Source organism: Pleurodeles waltl, chromosome 5 (genome assembly GCF_031143425.1).
Source record: "Pleurodeles waltl isolate 20211129_DDA chromosome 5, aPleWal1.hap1.20221129, whole genome shotgun sequence".
In the NCBI taxonomy this organism is placed as follows: Eukaryota; Metazoa; Chordata; class Amphibia; order Caudata; family Salamandridae; genus Pleurodeles; species Pleurodeles waltl.
This window is the reverse complement of record NC_090444.1, coordinates 757,175,190-757,192,471: the sequence shown is the minus strand read 5'-3', so window position 1 is coordinate 757,192,471 and position 17,282 is coordinate 757,175,190. Positions and strand designations below refer to the sequence as shown.

Genomic DNA, 17,282 nt, shown 5'->3' with positions numbered 1-17,282 from the left:
TACTGAAGCATTTTTGTAAAGCACTTTACCACAGCTATGTGTGTGGTATCTGTAGAAAATGATCCAAAAATAATATATTATGGATAACAATAACACATTCCAGAAAAAGCACCCATTATTCTGTGGGATATTTGTAATTTAAAATAATTCCAGATTAAAATAGATGCCTAAGGACACATGTACCGTATAAAAACTAAATATTTGCCTTCTTACGTGCAGCAGACATATATTTGAAAAATGCAGATGCAGGCCTAAAAATTATTATTTGATTTTTATATAGCAGTTCATGCTACATGTTTGTTATATTTAGCACTGTTACTGTTAACGTGTTACCATCACTTGGGGTCTCATTACATCATTGGCGTTGTACCAGCCGACCTCCAGTGCCACCGGGAGGACGCAACTGTCATACCGGTGGCATCTCCCCCGCCCTATTACAATGTTCCTGACGGCTGACTGGTGGGAGAATTGTATTCAAGCGTCCCTCCCGGTCAGTCCGGTGGAAAGAGTGCTACGATAGCAGACTCGTCTCCCTTAAGGGCACAGAGGGGGTCAACCAGCACCCTCGGAATGCACACTGTCTGCAAAGCAGACAGTGCACAGTCCCACTAAGCTCTGGAGGGGGGCCCCAGGCACTGGCTTTCCTTGAGCCTTTTAATGGCACTGTCTCCGCCATAAAAAGGCTGGAGGAAAGTGGGTTTGTAATCAGCCAGGCGGCGCTGAATTCCACACTGCCCTGGCTCGTTACAACTCTGACCTCCATCACCCTTCGGGAGCAATGTTTCTGGTGGGGACAGCGGTCTTCTCGTGAGTCTGCCTGCCAGGGTTGTAATGTGGTTGTCAGACCGTCACAGTTGCTACAGTCCGACCACCAGCCTCTTAATAAGGCCCTTACACTATGATAGTCATTTTTCTAACCTCTGTAATGACGGAAGGTTGAGTCTGGCTTAGAAAGATTAGAACTCATGACACTCAGAACAATGCATTTGTCAGCTGTGCATGTCCACTTTACCAAGCAAACCTCAAGGTTGTCTTAAAAAGAAGCACTTTTCAACTAACTATTGCAGCCTCACACAATATGTTTTGATTATGTGAAAGATTGGGAGTTTCATTTAACTACATATTTTCATAAATTCATCATATCAAGAGTTCCAAATATGGGCTACAGTTAAGGCAAATGTGATGGAGAGTCATTTGATGTCATAAAAAGGCATTACTTTATGTCTTGTGACAGACAGGTTCCACTGTTTTTTTGGCAAACAGACTTATTATACCCAATATAGACTCAGAGTGGACTTTGTGTCCACTTCTTGCTCTTTATTTTGTGGCTTTAATGTCTCTCTCCGTTCACTTCTTGCCTCTAATTCAATGTTGTCCCTTCCTGTCCTTCCAGCCAAGCAAAATGTTGGTCTCACAATATTTTGACTGGATGTGTTGTGCCCTTTCATTACTAATGTCATATCCTTGCATTGCAGTGCATGAGGGACTATTTTCTCTTCCACTCTTTGTCCATCCTTGCTAGTTCCCTCCTCCTTTGAGCCCCTTGTGTTCTTAACTCCTTTTGCTACTGTGTCGGCAGGTGGCCCTAACTAAATGAGTTTAAACCTTTCCAAGATGGCATTCACAGCAGCCTTCATGGAATGGGCTTTCTTTTTTTTTTCTAAAAAATATTCATAAATGCCACTCTGCATGAACATCCATACACAGTGGCAATTTTAAATTTTTCAAACATGTTGTTTTTAAGACAATTGAAAGAAAACTGCTGCATATGCATACACTTCCACGATGGTCATACTGAAATAGTTCTGCTTTTCTTTTAAGAAAGATCATACCGAGATTGCCGTTGTATGTGCCTGTTGGCTATCATGGATGTATATGCTGGTATACTCGTCACTGTTAACAATTCGTTTAACAGTTTTACATACTTTTTTTACACAAGCATGGCATAGTCAGTGGTAACATGTTATATAGATGTTGACAGCTATAATTCCCCCAACTATCCATGCTTCTGTTACTGCAGCACAGATGTTGAACTATGCATAGCATGTTTGTTTCTCTGTGTCTTTTGTATATTTCATCAGAGCATACTTCTGTTTGGTGCACCTTTATTCTTTTCTCTTTTTTGTTCACATTGTTTTTCCTAATTTGGAGAATGCATGTTCAAATATACAAGAGGTTACCTTAGGTCTCACTTTAGTCGCGTGTGCATGTAGTGTATCAAATTATCACATTGAAATATGTGCCCTTAGTGCCAAATTACGTTGTAAAATATAAGAATGTGATAACCTTTTCTTAACTCTAAGCAAATGAACACTTACATCTCTACAGTATACACAGTACCATTATCGTTGCACATATTGTTTTTTAGTCTTTATTTTTGTGTTATTAATTCTCAATGTACAGAGTGTGTGCCTATTTTATTTTGGTTTCGATTTTTTAACTCTGTAATCCAATTCATGATTTTAGAAATTAGGAGAAACATAACTCTATTGCCACATGTTTCAGTTGTTGGTGGGCTCTTTTTACTCTGTTTATAGTGTTTTCCTCAGGACTGCTACTCATTCAAATGTGTTGTTTAACTTGTTTTTTGGTTTTCACAGTACTTTGTCCTGACCAACAATTAATTTAGCTAACTTCATGTTTGTTGATTATTAATGTGTCTTAGTTATCATCATGTGCTTTTTTACACTATACTTCATATGCTGAGCAGGTGCTGCTCCCTCATTCACTTTTATTTTGTTTTCTTATCTTGCCAATCCTACTCTCTGCTATAGCTCTGTGTACCTCTAGCTAATTTCCTTCTGTTACACAGAGGGTGGTCTGATAACCATATTTATCTTCAAGACAAAATCTTGGTTTACTTCTTTCCAACAAGTGCAATTCGAGGTGCTTTGCCTGTGGTGCCTCCATAGAATTTGTGCTAAGAAATCACTGCGAGTTGGACATTGTTACTTGGGGCCTAATTTAGATGCTGGTGGATGATATATTCAATGACAAACATGATGGATATCCCGTCCACTGTATTACGATCTCCAGAGGATATAATTGGATCGTAATACGGCGGACGGGATAGCCGTCATGTTTGTGACGGAGTATTCACCTCCACCAGGATCTCGATGAGGCCCTTAGTTCTGAATGTCTCTTTCCTTATAAAAGTGAGACCTGATGTGGTTATCTTTAGGAGCATTAATGCACATTGCTCACAAAAAAAAAAACTTGAATAACACTTACCAAATGCATATCGCTTTTGGTAAGTGTTATCCAAGATTTTTTTTGTAGTGAGCAATGTGCAGTAAGATTTATGTCTGTATCTCATGCCCGTTTAAATCAGGTTGAAAAATGTTTCCAGTTGTAGATAATAAACTAAACAATGTTTAAGGCTTCGGGCCTTACCATTGAAAGGTGTGCATTTCCAAATGATGTTTGTGTATGTCTTAGTAATAGCATTTCCACCATACACTCATACACAAAAACGTTTATCGGTGCCATGTACTTTTGTTATATGTGGAAAAGCATAAACGTGTAAACACAAAGTGCAAAATGCATCAGCCAGCATAAAATCTATTGGCACTATGTCTATAGTGTAATCATACTAACAAAATGTTACATTAGCTCAGTTTTACATAAGACCTAGCACTAATACATTTTGTAAACATGCATAATCCAAATACTCCGTACACATGAAAAAATACAGCATACAAAAGACAAACTTTCATGCACAATAGTCATTTGTACATGTGCATTCCTTGTGCACTGGTTGAATGCCAGAATATTGTAAAGATAGATAATGTCCTAAATATGATTTACACAAATATTGTCCCATTGTGTGTAGACTTTCTATGAACAACAATGTGATGATTTGTAGATGATATTTAGGACACAATATTTATGTCAGACAATATACTCACAACTATATTCTGATAACACACCATTCCACAATTAGGTCTCTACGTATTTTGACAGTTAGGGCTTGATTTAGAGTTAGATAGCAATCAGGTGTCCTTCATTTTGTACAGGAGTGGATAAATCTGGAGGAGTATGTGCTGGTGGTGGTTTCACCTCCACACTTTGCTCTTCTCCAGAAGTTGGTGGAAAATCTGAAAATTAAATCTGAAAATTGCCACTTAACTGTAAATCATGCCTTTATTTTTGAGAAGTAATGCATTTATATGCTACTGACAGAAATTAAAGGCAGTTTATTTAAAAGTTAATATATCAAAATGGGAAACAAACATTCATACATCCTTTTTCTTAGAGCAGTATATATTTAGCACAACCATTGTGCCATTTTTTTGCGAGGACTAAATATGCTTGTGTGTACTAGACAACAAAAAAACAACATTCCAAAACTTATCCAACTACTCAGTGTGACCTTCATGTTGAATTTCTTGTGCCTGTCCCATTATTACTCCAGTTACATGTCATATATTGCTTTATGTTCTTACCACAAGGCTTGCCTAAAGGAACTTGTGATTGCTGTATTAAATCTAATAGGTCATTAACACATCTCTTTTTCATTTTGGGACATAGCTTATGTTGCTTTAAATAGTACAAATAGCATAAAATATGCTGTGCAAGCAGACACTCATTTGAAGCTGTTGCAGTGTTGCTGAGTGTAAGAAAATGTGTAATTAGTTGAGAGGGACGAGAGACCCTCTCAAGTAATAACCACAATCCTTGTCAAGGTGAACCACAAAAAGTTACTAAATAACCTGTGCTCAAGCCTTTGGTAGCTTGGTACAAAGGCTGTCTCCTTAACCTAGAACCAACGAGAGAAGTATTCCTGTAGCACTACAGCAGTAATAAAGAGAAAGCACTACACAATAAAAAGCCTAGGCAGTTGTGCAAGACATGCAAGTTTTTCAAGTTTTAGGTGAAAATACTGCCAAAAAAGCACAAAGCACCACTTGCGATTATCCAGTCACACTGTACCACATGAAAGTCACATGTTCAGGCCAACCACGGTGGAGCATGCGTCGAATACAGGGACCAGGTTAGTCCCACTAAGGAGTTACCTTCTCATGTCCACGCAAAGGGTTCCGTTCACATTGGTGGGGGCCAGGAGGATGTCATTATTTCCTCAACAAACAGGTTGGCCATCATAGACAGGTGCTGTTGTAGCACGAAGAGCAGGTCATCAATGATGCTTCACGTTGGCAGTTGTTGTGGGCTGCAGCTGTCGGTGTGCAGTGCAAGTCTCATTCTGACGGTTATTGATAAACATCGCTGTTGGAGCAAAGAGCAGATCCTACTGGAGCTTCGCATTCATATGCAATTGATTCTCAGCACGAAGAGTTCATGTCACAATTACAAGTACCCAAAACCTTGTCTCTTTACCTTTTCTTCACAATGATTTCCCACTGATGCCTGTAAAGGGTCCAGGATCTGTGGGGCACCAACTGGGGATCAGAACTCACTCAAGCAGAGGCCAGCAGCAGAAGCTCAGGCAGGTCAAGAGAAGTCCAGTTGGTGCTTGTAAGCTGGGCAGTTGCAGGGAGGCCTCTGGTAGCTTTTTGTGCTCCTGTAGCTCAAATTGGAGGTCAGCAACTGATCCTTGGATTTACACTGGAAAGCTTGGGTTCAAGGCAAGCAGGCCCAATTGTCCATTTTCATGGCAGTAGGGCGGTCCTTCTTCTGAATCTTCCACTGATCCAGGAGTGTTCTGATAAGAGGTTTTGAAAGTCCACATTTTATACCTAGGTACTTTCCTGACCAACCCTTAAAACTAGTTTGGTTCAGTTCATCCCTTGCCCCTGGGTTTGGCTCAACACTGTCTTGGATGTTTGAGGGAGGCTTGGTGCCAGGTTCCTTTGAGTGTGCTGCAGGTAGAGCCCTTTGAATTATACTCGGGGCAGTTTACTGCTCCTCCTCAGCCATCCTGTCAGGAAGGCCCACTACCTTCACGCCAAAGCCATACTATGTGCCCATATCTGTAAGCAATACACAGCCCACAACAGTAGAGCAAATTACAGTCATGTGACCCAGGACTCTCACTGAAAAGCTCAGTTGGTTCAGGCAAATAAATGCCAACTTTTTAAAAGTGGTATTTTTAAAATGGTAACTTAAAGTTAGACTTCACCATTAAAGAGGGCTTTAAATTACAATTAATTTGAGTGGGATCAGCATTCCTCTATCTGCTTACAATCAAAGGTTAGCGCTTAAGTATAATAAGGTAACTCAATATTAGCCTATGGGAGTGATAGCCTTACAGCACTGAAAAACTATTTGAACTTTTCAGTACCAGGACATGTAAAAGTTAAATCCACATGTCCTACTTTTTAAATACCATGCATATTGCCCTATGAGCCTTTAAGGTCTACCATACGGGTGACTTATAAGTATTAAAAAGGAAGGTTTAGGCCTGGCAAAAGTTGATTTTATCAGGTCGAAGTGGCAGTTTGAAACTGCACTACAACTTGCAGTGGCAGGCCTGAGACATGTTTTAAAAAGTCCCCTGTAGTGGGTGGCACAAAGAGTGCTGAAGCCAACTAGTAGCATTTAACTTACAGGCCCTGGGTACATGTAGTACCATAAACCAGGGACATATAAGTAAGTGAACTGTACTAAACAAGTGTAGGCCATTTGTACCATCTTTTATGGAGAGTGGACAGAGTCCTAAAAGCCAACAAAAATGGGCTCAGCAAGGGAAGGTAAAGGGAGGCAAACATTTGAGATGACCCTGCAGAAAGGCCAGGTCCAAAACTGAGCATCTTCCCTGAAATCAGACAATAGAAGTGAAGTCATGTGAAACATAGCAACACAACAAGATGATGGATGGAGTGCTGAAACGTTTTAAACATTGACTCTCAGTAACAGATCTGAGTTAAATCCATTGTTCTTTTGCTCACCATGCCACCCAAGTTTGGACCCAGCCATATGCAAATCAGTCTTGACCCAGTTCCCCAGGGGAACAGTCTAGCCTGAACTGCCAGGCCAGGTCCTCGCTGGACCGGAAACAGGCATCCTGGAACTGGTTTCGGGGTATCACCTCTCATCAGCTAGGCTAGCTTGGATCTAGTGGCACAGTGAGCAAGGGGCCCACATCTGGGCATACCCTTGCCACATAGAGCGAACATAGCGACACAACAAGATGATGGACGGAGTGCTAAAACTTTTCAAGCACTCACCTCCAGTCAAACATCTAGGTTAAATCCATCGTTTTTTTGCTCACCATGCCACCCCAGTGTGGACACAGTCATGTGAAACAACCTGTCTTTGAAGGACCATGTTTCTCCACATGAGAAGCATGTCTCACTGTATAGGGAATATTACTATTATTTCCTCTTGACTTACAAAGTAGCAATGCCATGATTAGACGAAGGAGGTAACAAGAGCCCAGTGAAAAATAACATAATTACAAAACATCCTCATTACGCAAACAGATTATGTGGAATAGGTGGGCAGACTGGGTTGCACGTGATATTTCATGAACATACACCAGGCTCTTGAATTAGAATAACATTGATAACATTGAGAACCTAGTTTTTTTTCAAACGAATGATAAGAATGCAGAAAGTGCTAAACAAAAGTGCTATAATCTTACAGATTCACATACCACAGCTCTGCGTTATTGCTACATTCTGTCATACAAATACACAAACACTAAATTCTGATTTCAGCATTTAGAGTAATGAAATGTTTTTACATTTTAGGTCAACGCTGCAAGATAGTCATAATGTTTTGACACACAGAAGTATGATATAAATAAATATGGGATCCAAAATGTTCAGTGGGTTAGCCCAATGCCAATTCAGCAGGTGGTTGGCACCGGCACTGATTTTTGGGAACGGGTACTTATTTCTCATCATCAGTCATTGACTCCGATCAAGACTGAGAAGAGCAGTAAAGGAAGAAGGAAGGAAGAAGAAAATATAGGAAGACAGTGTCAATGGGAGAAAGCAGGAATGGGAATACAATCTACAAGAGTGAGACACAGAACTGGGAGGTGTAGAGTTGTAGAAGATGCATGAGGTGGAATCAAGAATAAGCATCCTCAAAATGGCCTCCTAAGGAAATCTGCCCCAGCTGTTTTTTTTTTTTTTTTTTTTAAATGTTGCATTAGTTTAAAATGTCCTGGTAGTGATTCGAAGCATATATACTTTATTTGTATATGGTACAGTAACTTGTGATTTATAACTTGATTTTCATATAACGAATACGTTCTTCAGAGATTAAAATAGTAAGGATACTCTAATGAACCAGCTGACAGTGGCACTCATTTTGATAAATCACCAATGATATGCTCGCCCAGAAAGCATCTACGCTCAGGGCATGGTGTATTATATTTATTGCGTGGCTAATAAAAGTATTTGTTCACTGCTGTGTTTTCAGGTTCGGGAGCTTTGCCCCCCACTACTCCATGAGTCCCGACAACTGCTTACGCCACTGGAGGATCTTGAGAAGCAGATCACATCCTTTTATCAGTCACTTGGCAAAGTCAGTGAGATTGTTTCCATTCTTGACCCAGACATCCAGTCCCCTACTGTCTTCAAACAAAAGCACAGGGTAAGTCATATATACTTTGAGAATTATTTTGAAATACTATACATAATTGACACGTGATTGTATTGAATCTTGTATTGCCCCTAAAATGTGGATCATGAATGCAGAATAGTATTTCGCCATAGAGCCCATTCATGGACCTGGCTGATGGACATTCGTTTTTATTGGCCTTGTAAACAGAGATATAGAACCATATGTAATAAAATATTTTCCCATAGACCCAGAATGGGAAATGCCCGTTGGTACATAAGGCCGCCCACACAACAAATTATCCTGAACGCAGCACCTCCTGTTTCACCTGCTTCTGACACTGTTTGTTCTCTGTAAGCTGATGGGCTTCTCCTTGGTGCTACATCTGTATTAAATACCTAAAGTAAAATGAAGCACGTTTTCCCCATCGGTCTCAAAGTGTTCTTTCCTACCAACTGCCTGCCTTTCTTTTATCTTAGAGCTTTGTTATAAATAAAAATCAAATTGCAGGGTAATTATTGGAGGCATTCAAATTATTCAGATCAAAGACAAGAAAGGTTCTTTGAGAATTTGTTAATTTTTGCCACCATTTATTGAATTACAATTCTCTTCACTTGAACAATAATGCCATGAACAATGCTGGCATTTCCACACAAAAAACATCAGTAAAATACTAGTTCCAGTTCTCACTTGCCTTAGGTTATATGTGTTTTCCTCTACAAGAATATCCTCAGAAAACAATCCCGAAGCCCATATAGTTATTAAAGGCATTAAGGATTCTAATTACTGTATGGGGAATTTCATAACAGGGCTATTTGTCCAAAACATGTTATGGGAGGCAGTAATACGGGAGTATAAATGGTAAACGTTTGAAAAACAAGTACATTATTGAGACTACTGAACATTTTGATGATGTAGTACAGGGAATATATTAAGAGTACAAAAACGAAGCATATTTAGATACAATAAACCTAAAGGGAAATCATTTACTTATCTCAGTTATAACCAGGGCTGCTTTTCAGTGATTGTGGATTGTTCTTCAAAATTACGAATTTAGTATACACTACCATCTGCTGCATAGTTTCTATATTTCAGCAAAAAACGTTTGTTTTAAATCCAGACAGACCAAATGCTACTAAAAACACTACTCATGGTGATGCACAATAGCAGATAATTTGCAAGGGTTTACTGGCTACTTTTTAGTTGCTGATTGCTCTACTCAGATGTTTAACTGCAACTACCGAGGTGAAATAGTTAACCGGCAGTATTAATGTGTTACAGTGACAAAATAGTGAAGCAATACTGTCCCCGAATGTGCATCATTTTGCTGCTATACTTTTCTTTTATCTTGTAATGAAGCTTGCTGTAGAATCTGAAGCTCCATTTCTGCGTAATTCCTGTCGCCTGTTAATAACTGCTCAGTAAGTACCTGCCCAAGGGAATTACTTATCACCCTGCAAACCACACTGGGGCTTATTAGCAAGGAGTCACATTGAAATAAATGTAGGCAAAAACAGGATTCAGTCAATTTGGTTATTTCAATTTCGATTTCCTACAGGAACTGGTCGCTTCTCAAGAAAACTGCAAGAAGAGTTTGGCTTTGATTGACAAGCACAGCCTGGCAGTTCAGAAGGCTGTCACCCAGAGCAAAGCAATACAACATTTCGATCAATCGATTCTCCAGAAGAAGATCACCGAGACCCAGGCAGCTTTTCAGGTAATCATCTAATACGTTGGTAAACCTAAGAAAACATGCATGTTTGTAAACCCAGTGCACAAAGTACACTTCTGGGCAAATTTAGTATTATTTTACGAAACACAGTACAGCAGCCAAAGTTGAAGGGGAGAGAGCAGGACAGAGCTGTATCTACGAGGTACGGTGCTGCTGCTCTTCTCCCCACTGCTGGTGCACAATTTTGGATGCCTTTCCCAAAACACACATATCTATGCGCCATAGTGCATGGGTGTGAATTAATCCAGCATCAGTTTTGGATGAAGGATACCTTTCCAGTACAAAACACTGTGCTGAGACTAACTTTAAAACGTTTCCCACTTGTAGACGTGCTCTAGCACACGTGCAAATTGGGAAATGTTTTTAGTAAATAAACATTTCTCCTACCTTGTGCCTACCTCAAGATGGCATATTGTTTGGAACAAAGCCTGTCAACAACTGTTAGTAGATAGGCCTCTGCATCAAATATCGTGTGGATGTCTGGGATCTCCCTTTTACCACCCATGGGACGTCCCCTTGATGGAAAGTAGAACAAAGTAGTGTGTCACACTACTTTGCATTACATTTAGGCAACTTTCCAGTGCAAAACAAAAGTAAATCACAAATCAGCATTTTGAACCAGTTAGCATCACTTTTGGTGACTTTTGCACCAGCACAAATTATTGCTAAATCTGGCCCTCGCATTCAGCCTTAACATGTTGAATTTAGACACGTTTTGAATGATCATGTTCCCGACTAAAGAGTTTATATTTCTCTCCTCCAGTGTTTTTTGCCTCTCATCTCTGATATGTCCCTTTATCTCATTCACTCAGTTTTCTATAGTTTTGTTCACTTATTACTACAAAGTTCTAGGTCCTTAGGGGATTCTATTCTTACACCAGGGGCTGTATTACACATACGGTGCACTTTCCTGTTTGCGCTACTGCACACATTTAAATAGGTGCTCTGTGCACAAACAGGTAAAGAGCGCAAATGGGCTGCTCCCAGGGCAGCCGCGAGGAAGAAAATATAAGAAGACAGTGTCAATGTGAGAAACCAGGGATGGGAATACAATCTACAAGAGTGAGACACAGTGCTGGGAAGTGTAGAGTTGTAGAAGATGCATGAGGTGGAATCAAGAATAAGCATCCTTGAAATGGCCTCCTAAGGAGATCTGCCCCTGCACTTGCTGTTTTTTTTTTAACGTTGCATTAGTTTAGAATGTCCTGGTAGTGATTCGAAGCATATATACCCTGAGGGCAGCGCATTCAAGTGAAATACAGGAGGCTGCTTCAAAGCTGCTCCGTGTTTCACTTTGCAGATGGCAACCTTCCTGTACTTCTAAGAGGAATTAGAGATCCTTTTGCAGGCAGGTGCAGTGAGTGACCGCACCCTCCTGCAAGGGAATGTTGGGTGGTCCATTAGACCTCCTTTCCCCCCTCTAGAGGCCTGCCATCATGGGGCACACTGACAGTGTACCACCTTTTTGTGGTGCACTTTCAGCGCACCTCCTGACAGCTTCTTTGCCTTTGTGTCCGCATCCATAATACGGCACAGGCACAGAGGCAAAGTGATTCCCTTATTTGCATGGGGCACATCCCATGCAAATAAGTGAATGCACTCTTAACATAGCTCTAGCACTACATGTGTGCCAGTGCTACCTGTATTACAGAAGGGACCACACAAGCGTCTGCAGCTCCTTCTGTAATACCAAATTATCCACAGGTCTCATAAAGCGGGTGCACATGCCCATTGCGCTCCTAGGGCTCTTTCTGTAATATACCCCCAGTAGTACTGTACCCCATAGTAGTAATTTCTTGTAAATGTGTGCCCTATAAGCATAAAGCTGTTGTGGAAACGGACAAGCAAATAACATTAATTTACCTATTGTGCTACACTGCCAGAGCTATTTTGCACTGCACAGTTACCCAAGCCTGAGTAAGCAGACAATATTTGATCAACCCTTTCCTCAGACTATGGTGAAAAAGGCCACAGACTGGAGGAAGCAGATAGAAACCAACAGCAGTATGATGAAGAAGTTTGAGGAGTCCAGAGCAGAGCTTGAGAAGGTGCTACAGACCGCTCAGTCTTACTTGAAAGAAAAAGGCAATACAGAGGAGCTCCTGAAGAGACACACTGTATGTATATTTTATCTATGTTGCTTCATTCTTTCTAATTAACTTCAAACATATTTTTGACATGTAGATTTGAATGTGACAATAAAATATGCTTTTTTATTACAGGTTACTCACTTTGAATGTATATTTAAATAATAATAATTGTCAAGTTTTGCTGAAATCATGAGGGAATTATTAGAAAAGTTTGTTAACATTTCTGTAAAGGTATGATTTTGGGAGGTGTCTTATGTGAGAATAAGGGACTTTTCTGTTGAGAAACTGAGCTGCCACCAGTGCTCAAAGTGGGTGGGATCTGAGGGGCACAACGTGTTGATACTTTTTTTAATTTAAGGAAAACTGTTACCCTACTTTTTGGGAGAAGACACCTTTTCAGAACGGTTAATTATGAGAATTGAAATGCTTCAGCTAAAATGTAAGGCAGTGAGTTTCCTGTGCTGTGAAACTGAGGGAGGGTCAGACAGCTAAACAAGCCTTCTTGCCAGGATGCCTGCTTGTCTGAAACGTAAAAGTGCACAAACGAGCAACCTGCAAAAGTAAAGGGTGTTTGTAAGCCTAAATTGGCTTTAATTGTTGGAATCACTTCTTATTCTTTTTACGTGGTATTGCCAGGGAGTTACCAGCTGAGCTGTGAAGTGTGTGCTTTTAAAGGACTTAATAGAAAAAAAAATTGCACAACGCATAGTCTAGGTATTACTAAAATCTATATTTTGGTTGCAAATTCTGTTGTAGTTATCCTATACTGTGTGTGATGCATGTTTAAAATAACAACTTACGTCATTATTTGACGTTATGAGTTGTTTCTGTCACAGACTGTGATCTTACAGCACTAAAAATATGCAAGCCACTATTCTGCACTGCACCAACCAGGATTTAGTTCTGTGGTTGTCTGGTTGCAGACACAGACCTCTGCAGTGCATTAACTGAGAGGTTTCATAATGTACATTTCCCACTGATTAAATGAACTTGCATTTATATTTCATTTACACTGTGCCTTATTTTGTATGTAGTTACCCGAAGGCTAAAGACCAAAAAAAGTTATAGAATATTTTGTTTTTTTAGCCATGCATTTGGCTCTGCCCCCATGGTCATTCACCCTGTCCCTTTGCACACAGTTCCCATACTTTTTTAATGCACTTCTACCACTGCGTGCCACTCATTCACTTGTGGTTGTATAATTATATTTTGTATTGACTTCTAGCAACCTCACAGTGGGGCCTGTTTTCCTGAGGTAAACACTGATGTGACCACAGGTGACACTGAAACGTTCCAATAGCAGCACTAAACGCCATCAGTAATTATTTTTCCACACAATAGCATGCTTCCAAAAGCTTACAAATGTATTTAATTGCTTAATAAGGAATAGTTAGAAAAACTGTATATTCATGAGCTATGTGCTAGAGCAAGCAATACACACGATTGAATTCATAAAGCAGTGGTAGACATCATTGTTGCACATATGGGAACAAAGAAAATACTGCACTTTCAAGAGCCTGTGCCAGGCACATTATGACATATGAGTCCAGTCAGGAGCTCAGTAATACAGGACACCAGAGTACACATGTTGCTTAAGCTCTGTTGTTCCCTCAGAGAGGTGGGTCTCTGTTACCACTGCATGGCGGTGTTCAGGAGCCACCCAGTGGCTTCTGAGTATCAAAATTTGAGCAACAGATTCCACACATCACTAAATTACAGAGGACTTCCCAATGCATGGCAGACTGTACATCCACATGCAAATAAAGACATGACTGTATTGCACAATCGGCTAGAGGGTTCTCTCTGTGCATCGGGAATGCAGTTCATCTGTGGTTAGCTAAGTGGAGTGGAGCCATTTTAAAGCTTCCTGTTACAAGGGCTCTTGTTATTTACAAATGATGCAATACCAAAGCAAATAATCTTTATGAAGAGTCGTTCACTTAATCACCTTCTCCAGCAGGAGGTGGGAAGTGAGGTTGGGCAGCTTTTGGAAGTGACGAAATGCCTGTAACGCAGTCCTAATTCATAAAAGAATGCGTGCTGGTGCCCAAAAATCCGATGAGATGTCGGATCAGTGCTATGGAATGTCGGCACACCACATACCAAGGCTTCACTCAGTCCACCTCATGGCTCTATCATGCGCTAACTGACACCCCCTGCCCATTTATCTCACTCATCCTGGTTCCTGCTTTCTCCCTTTGTGACTGTTTTTCACCCTTAATCCTTCTTCTTTCTTTCCCCATTGTGGTGTTTTCTCTCTCTTGCTTATGCAAATGTCTGATAAGGAAAAATAAGTGGTGGTCCCCAATAATGAATCCTGGTGGCCCCCACCAATAGCACCGACTCAAATTACACACTGCTCTAACAACTTATAACATGTTAAAATTAGAGCTAATTTTACTTATCTCTTTAACTGGCGTGCTTATGTTGTCCCATTTTTCATAATGAATCTGTTGCAATATTTCTATTTATTTTGGACTCGTAATGTGTGTTTTTTTCGGATTCAGTGTTTTTCCTTCAATGACATGTTCGGTCATTGGAAGAGAGAAATCTTCATATCCCATTGCTGTAACTCTTGGCACACCTCGTGAACCAGTGATCACACACTTCTAGGCATAAGGGCAACTATATGAAGTTCCTAAAAGACAAGTTAACAGCATAGCATAATATGGGCACGTAGGAATGTGCGATGTCACTTTCACTTTGCAAAAAGGTATGCCTTCATGGCTTTCATTCTTAGGAGGAGAATGTTTAAAAGGTACCTTCAGCTACCAGTCTCTCAAAAGAACTAGGCAAACCCTTAAACCAAATAAATAATCCACACTGTCAGGAAATAGCCTCCTGTCATAAGGGTGTCCAATTGCACATGGTTGTGTTACAATTTAACACCCTTTTCGGCTAAGAAGCCTGCTAAATTCCTTCAGTCTTAAGGCAAGGAATTTGCTGGCATGTGAATTCCTGAGAATTATTTTCTTCACAATATCAATATAAAGTGCACTTTCTTTTTATGTCTAAATTCCCTTCAGACATCTCATTTCATCATTTCTCTGAAAGTCAGGAATGGGTTTCCATTCTCTTGATTTGAAATAATCGGGGTGATAGTCATATCGCTGACCCTTATAGTTAACTATCTTAGGTTATTCTGGACTGGTTTATGATGGGAATTGCCTCATCTTGCATGTTATCCTGGGCACTTCATGGCCAATATATTGGTAGGTGTGAAGGAGTAAGGATATGATGCCAGCAGAGGGTAGTAGAGTCAGCCAGATTGGGCAGAGAAGGTGTTGCAGTGCTGGAAGCACCGCAGTGTGGATGGATTGGTTGCCTTCAAGCTCATGAGCAGTTAGAATTAAGTGCCATTACTCAGAAATAAGTACAGATGCCCGGCAAACACTAGCTCAAATTAAGCACTGGTGTAGTTGATTACCATTGTAATTGTTAGTGTAAGTGCCTACTTAACAGTGACAAGGGGTTAAATTAAAAGATATACTACCCATTTCCAGATTAAAATACTTGTTTTTTTCTTACATCTTATCAAATGCATTCACAGTAATTCTTGCATTGCATTCCATTTTCTCCATTTCAACGAATTTGCTTCACTTCGAACCGTATATTCAGCAAGTCACTAAAGAAAGGCATGCAAAAGAGAATAAAACTTAAATCTGCTCAAATGTAGTTTTTACAGCACCCACACTTAGCAATTCTAAAACAGGTGAACCAAAGGCACCTCAAGATCCTCTCTAGCTCTCCTCTTAGTAGTTTGGCCAAAATTGAAAGGCTCATATGTGCCAGAGGTGCCGCAGACGTAGAACTCAAAAAGCACAAATCGATAACTTCAAGAGATAAAAAAACTTTACTTTAAATCCAATATAGCATACAAAGAGTAATATAAATATATTTAGAACAGCTCAAGTTTTGTGTCTCCCAGAAGTGAGCAACATAGAAGTCAACGAGGGTGGACAACTTTGTGAAGACTGCATGGCAATTTGGCATGGGTATGAACAACTAGTAACCAACACTGGTGTAATGTAAACCACATTTTGTAAGTCCAGTCCCTGACTGTCTATACCTTTATTAAAGAGGAAGTGAGTTGTGGTGCCTTATATGCAGGGGTCCCATGGTCAATGTCTTACCAGTCACTAATGCAGTTTGCATTGTATGGACTGAGAGGGGCGGAAAACTGTAGTTAGTCTGAAGAATACTGTTAATTTGATGCCAAGAGAAGGAAGGCAAATCGGTCAAATCATAGCATTATCAGCTAAATCAGAGTGTGCAGCATTATTTTGCATTACTATTAACCAGAAGTGTGAAATTTGAGCATCCCAAACCTTTTGAGGGATTCAGTGCCGTTCGTTCAATAGCAAAGTTTTATAACATATGCTGTCCACATTGAACACCCATGGCTGGATAGAAGAAGTAAAAGATATAGGATCAAATTTTTGCATGAATAATAAAATAATAACATTATGTTAATAAATAACACCAACGTATTGCACAGTTCAAGATCCACATCATGATACCTTTCAGCGCAAAGTGCAAACTCAGAAAGGATCTGTGCATTTGTTTTTCCCAAAACTGCAGTGTCTTCTGCGCATACATTAACTTGGAAAATCTCCAAGTTGGTGCATGGGTTGCAGACAACAAGGCTCAGAAACAGCACAGTAATGTGCTCTCTGCGTTTTCGAGCTGTGGTCATCTATTGTCTGCGTTTCACACCGAATAGCATCATGACCTGGCCCCAAGTCTTTTCGGTCTCGTAAAAGGATAGCTTAGCTGTTGATATTCAAGTCATTAGGTTTCACCTGCACAGTGCTTGTGCTTTGCTTGGCAAGTCTTTTTTTTGTGAAAAAAAAATTGGTCAAAGGATCTTACAGCCCACCTCCAACTTTCTTCAGCTTTCCTTTGTTGTGCTGCTTGTGACTCTATTTATCTTTCTTTTTATTGTTTTGTGCCTGTTATTTCCTGTCTGTTTATTCTCACTCTCTTGT

The 17,282-nt window shown here is 40.1% G+C and overlaps 1 protein-coding gene across 1 annotated transcript in view; it reads left to right on the top strand.

Moving 5' to 3' along the window:
* SYNE1 (spectrin repeat containing nuclear envelope protein 1) overlaps nt 1-17,282 on the top strand; it is a 1,478,055-nt gene that overhangs the window by 402,639 nt on the left and 1,058,134 nt on the right. Inside the window, exons 21-23 of the mRNA XM_069234720.1 lie at nt 8,332-8,505; nt 10,031-10,189; nt 12,157-12,321. Of these exons, the coding sequence (XP_069090821.1) occupies nt 8,332-8,505; nt 10,031-10,189; nt 12,157-12,321 (498 nt within the window). The remainder of the gene's footprint in view (nt 1-8,331; nt 8,506-10,030; nt 10,190-12,156; nt 12,322-17,282) is intronic.